General features: G+C 59.4%; 1 protein-coding gene across 1 annotated transcript; it reads left to right on the top strand.

The window, feature by feature from the left end:
* Positions 1 to 13: 13 nt before the first annotated feature.
* POU6F1 (POU class 6 homeobox 1) lies at positions 14 to 2,537 on the top strand (the record flags this gene model as incomplete). Its single annotated transcript, XM_010161671.1, has 3 exons — positions 14 to 193; positions 1,596 to 1,734; positions 2,363 to 2,537. Coding segments are annotated over exons 1-3 (494 nt in total), but the record flags the coding sequence as incomplete, so codon positions are not given.
* Between the last annotated feature and the right edge of the window lie 685 nt (positions 2,538 to 3,222).

Here is a 3,222-nt window from a genome sequence, read left to right as displayed (position 1 = left end):
GAACCCCACCGGGATGGCGGCAGCCGGCCCGGCCCCCGCTGCTCTGCCGGCCCAGAACCTGCAGGTACAGACGGTGACACCGCAGCTGCTGCTCAATGCCCAGGGCCAGGTCATCGCCACGCTGGCCGGCAGCACCATCCAGGCGGCCTCCGTCAAGAAAACCGGCACCCCCGAGCCCCCCATCAAGAATGAGGTGAGCCACGGGCACGGGGCTGACGGCCACGTGGCCAAAGGGCTGGCAGTGTCCCCAGCTGTGTGGCACTGGGAGCACGTGGGCGCCACAATGCTTTGGGAGGATGTGAGCGTCTTTGGGATCCATCTGCGTGGCTTTGGGAGCACATGGACATCTTTGGGATGTGGCCACGTTGCCTTGAGGGCACGTGAGCATCTTTGGGATGTGGCCACGTTGCTTTGGGAGCACGTGAGCATCTCTGGGGCCCGGCTGTGTTGCCGTGGGACCCCAGCCATGTTGCTTTGGGAGCTGTGAGTATGTTTGGGATGTGGCCACGTTCCTTTGGCAGCGCATGAGCAACACTGGGACCCGGCCACGTTGCTTTGGGAACCCCTGAGCATCTTTAGGATGTGGCCATGTTCCGTTTGGAGCACGTGAGCATCTTTTGGGCCCAGACACATGGATTTGGGACCCAGCCATGTAGGTCTGGGAGGATGTGAGCATCTTTGGGACCTGGCCTTGTGGCTTTGAGGCATGGCCACGTTGCTTTGGGATGTGGCCACGTGGCTCTAGAAGCACGTGAGCATCTTCGGGACGTGGCTGCGTTGCTTTGGGACCCAGTCACATTGCTTCGGGAAGATGTATCTCTGGTCACACTGCCCTGGGAGCACGTGAGCATCTTTGTGACCTGGCCACGTGGCTTTGGGACCCGGGCACGTTGCTCTGGGAGCACGTGACCATCTTTGGGACCCAACCATGTTGCTCTGGGACCCAGACACATTGCTCGGGGAGCATGTGATGGTCTTTGGGACCATCCACATGGCTTTGGGAGGATGTGAGCATCTCTGGGACCTGGCTGCGTGGCTTTGAGAGCACATGAGCATCTTCTGGATGAGGCTGTGTTCCTTTTGGAGCACGTGAGCATCTTTGGGACCCAGCCTTGTGGCTTTGGGACCCATCCATGGGGCTTTGAGACCTCTCCACGTTGCTATGGAAGCACAGGAGCATCTTTAGGACGTGGCCACGTTGCTCTGGGAGCCCGTGAGCACCTTTGGGACACATCCCCTCCTGCCCGCAGCGCTGCCCCATGGGACATCCCGCTCCTCGTGCCCACCGAATTTCCCAGCGGGGGTGGGACGTGACCGTGGCGTGAGCAGAGGTGCTGGTCGCCTCCAAACCTGCGTGGTAGGACACCTCAGACCCGGTACAGGCCTGTCCCAGCCCCATTCCCAGCACGGTACTGGGTGGTTTCCAGTGCCACTTCTCCATCCCAGCCCCTCTCACCTCCACCGTCAGCAAAGTGACGCCGTGGCCACTCTCCTGCCTCTGCAGGGAGGGGCGGTGGGCAGGGAGCAGCCCACCCATGGCACTGGAAGAGGGGGAGCCCCCGCTCTGGAGGTGCTGACCCTCCCCTCTGCCCCAGGTCCAGCCCATCCAGCCGGCCCCCGCTCTCTCCCAGCCGGCCGTGGTGATGGCAAACCCTGCCCCGGCAGCGAAGGCTTCCTCCGTGCCCGTCCCCATCACCTGCTCGGAGACCCCCACCGTCAGCCAGCTGGTCTCCAGTGAGTCACAGCGGGGATACTGGGGGGGTGCCAGGGACTGGGATCCCCTGCAAAGAGGGATACCAGGGTCTGGGATCCCCTGGATGGAGAAAGGATACTGGGGGGATACCAGGGTCTGGGATCCCTGAGGTGGAGAGAGGATGCTGGGGATACTGGGGGGATGTCGAGGACTGGGATCCCCTGCAAAGAGCGATACCAGGGGCTGGAATCCCCTGGGATGGAGAGAGGATACTGGGGGGATACCAGGGTCTGGGATCCCTGGGATGGAGAGAGGACACTGCGGGGATACCAGGGTCTGGGATCCCTGGGATGGAGAGAGGATACTGGGGGGATACCAGGGTCTGGGATCCCTGGGATGGAGAGAGGATACTGGGGGGATACTGGGGTCTGGGATCCCCTGGGATAGGGAGAGGACGCTGGGGATACTGGGGAGGATACTGGTGGGATGCTGGGTTCTGGGATCCCCTGGGATGGAGGGTGGATGCTCCGCACCCCCACTCGCTGCATCCTTGGGGATGACTTTGGTAGGGATCCTAACGAAGGGGGTGCTCGTTATGGCGGTGGGGGGGAGGTGGGGAGGCAGCTCCGTGACCATTTCACGGCAGCCCCCACATCCCTCTGCCAGCAGAGCCCCCGGCTCCCAACAGCAGTGCGGAGGAGGACGGGATCAACCTGGAGGAGATCCGGGAGTTCGCCAAGAACTTCAAGATCCGGCGCCTGTCGCTGGGCCTGACGCAGACGCAGGTGGGGCAGGCCCTGACGGCCACCGAGGGACCGGCCTACAGCCAGTCGGCCATCTGCAGGTACCCGCGCCCCGGGGGTCCCGGCCCGGGAGATGGGGAGTGGGAGAAAGGGAGGGAAATCAGAGAATGGGAGGGAAGCTGGAGAAAGGAAAATCGGAGAAAGGAAGGAAATAGAGAAAGGGAAGGAAGTTGGAGAAAAGAGGGAAAAACAGGGAAGTTGGAGAAAAAGGGAAAATGGAGAGAAAGGAGGGAAAACAGAAAAGGAGGGGAAATGGGTAAAAGGAGGGAAGTTGGAGGAAAAAGGAAAATTGAGGGGGAAAATGGGAAAATCAGAAAAAGGGAGGAAAAAATAGAGAAAATATGGGAATTTGGAAAAAAAGGAGGAAAATTGGAGGAAGGGAGAAGAATTTGAGGAGGGGAAGGAAATTGGAGAGGAGGGAGGGAGATGGTAGGAGATGAGGGAAATGGGAGGAAAGAAGGAAAATTGGTGGGAGGGAAGTTGGAGAAAGGGAGGAGAAGTAGAGAAAGGGAGGGAAGTTGGAGAAAAGGGGGAAAATTGGAGAAAAGGGGGAAAATTAGGGAAGGGGAGGAAAGAGAAGTTGGAGAGAAAGGAAAAATGAGGGAAAAGAAAAATGGAGAGAAAGGAAAAATGGAGAGAAGAGCGAAAGCAGAACAGGAAGTGGGAAAAGGGAAAATCGGGGAAAGGGAGGAGAATCTGAGCAAAGGAGGAAAAAGAGAGAAAAGA

Source organism: Eurypyga helias, unplaced genomic scaffold, assembly GCF_000690775.1.
Source record: "Eurypyga helias isolate BGI_N326 unplaced genomic scaffold, ASM69077v1 scaffold39480, whole genome shotgun sequence".
In the NCBI taxonomy this organism is placed as follows: Eukaryota; Metazoa; Chordata; class Aves; order Eurypygiformes; family Eurypygidae; genus Eurypyga; species Eurypyga helias.
The sequence above is the reverse complement of the archived record's forward strand: the minus strand, read 5'-3'. Positions and strand labels throughout refer to the sequence as shown.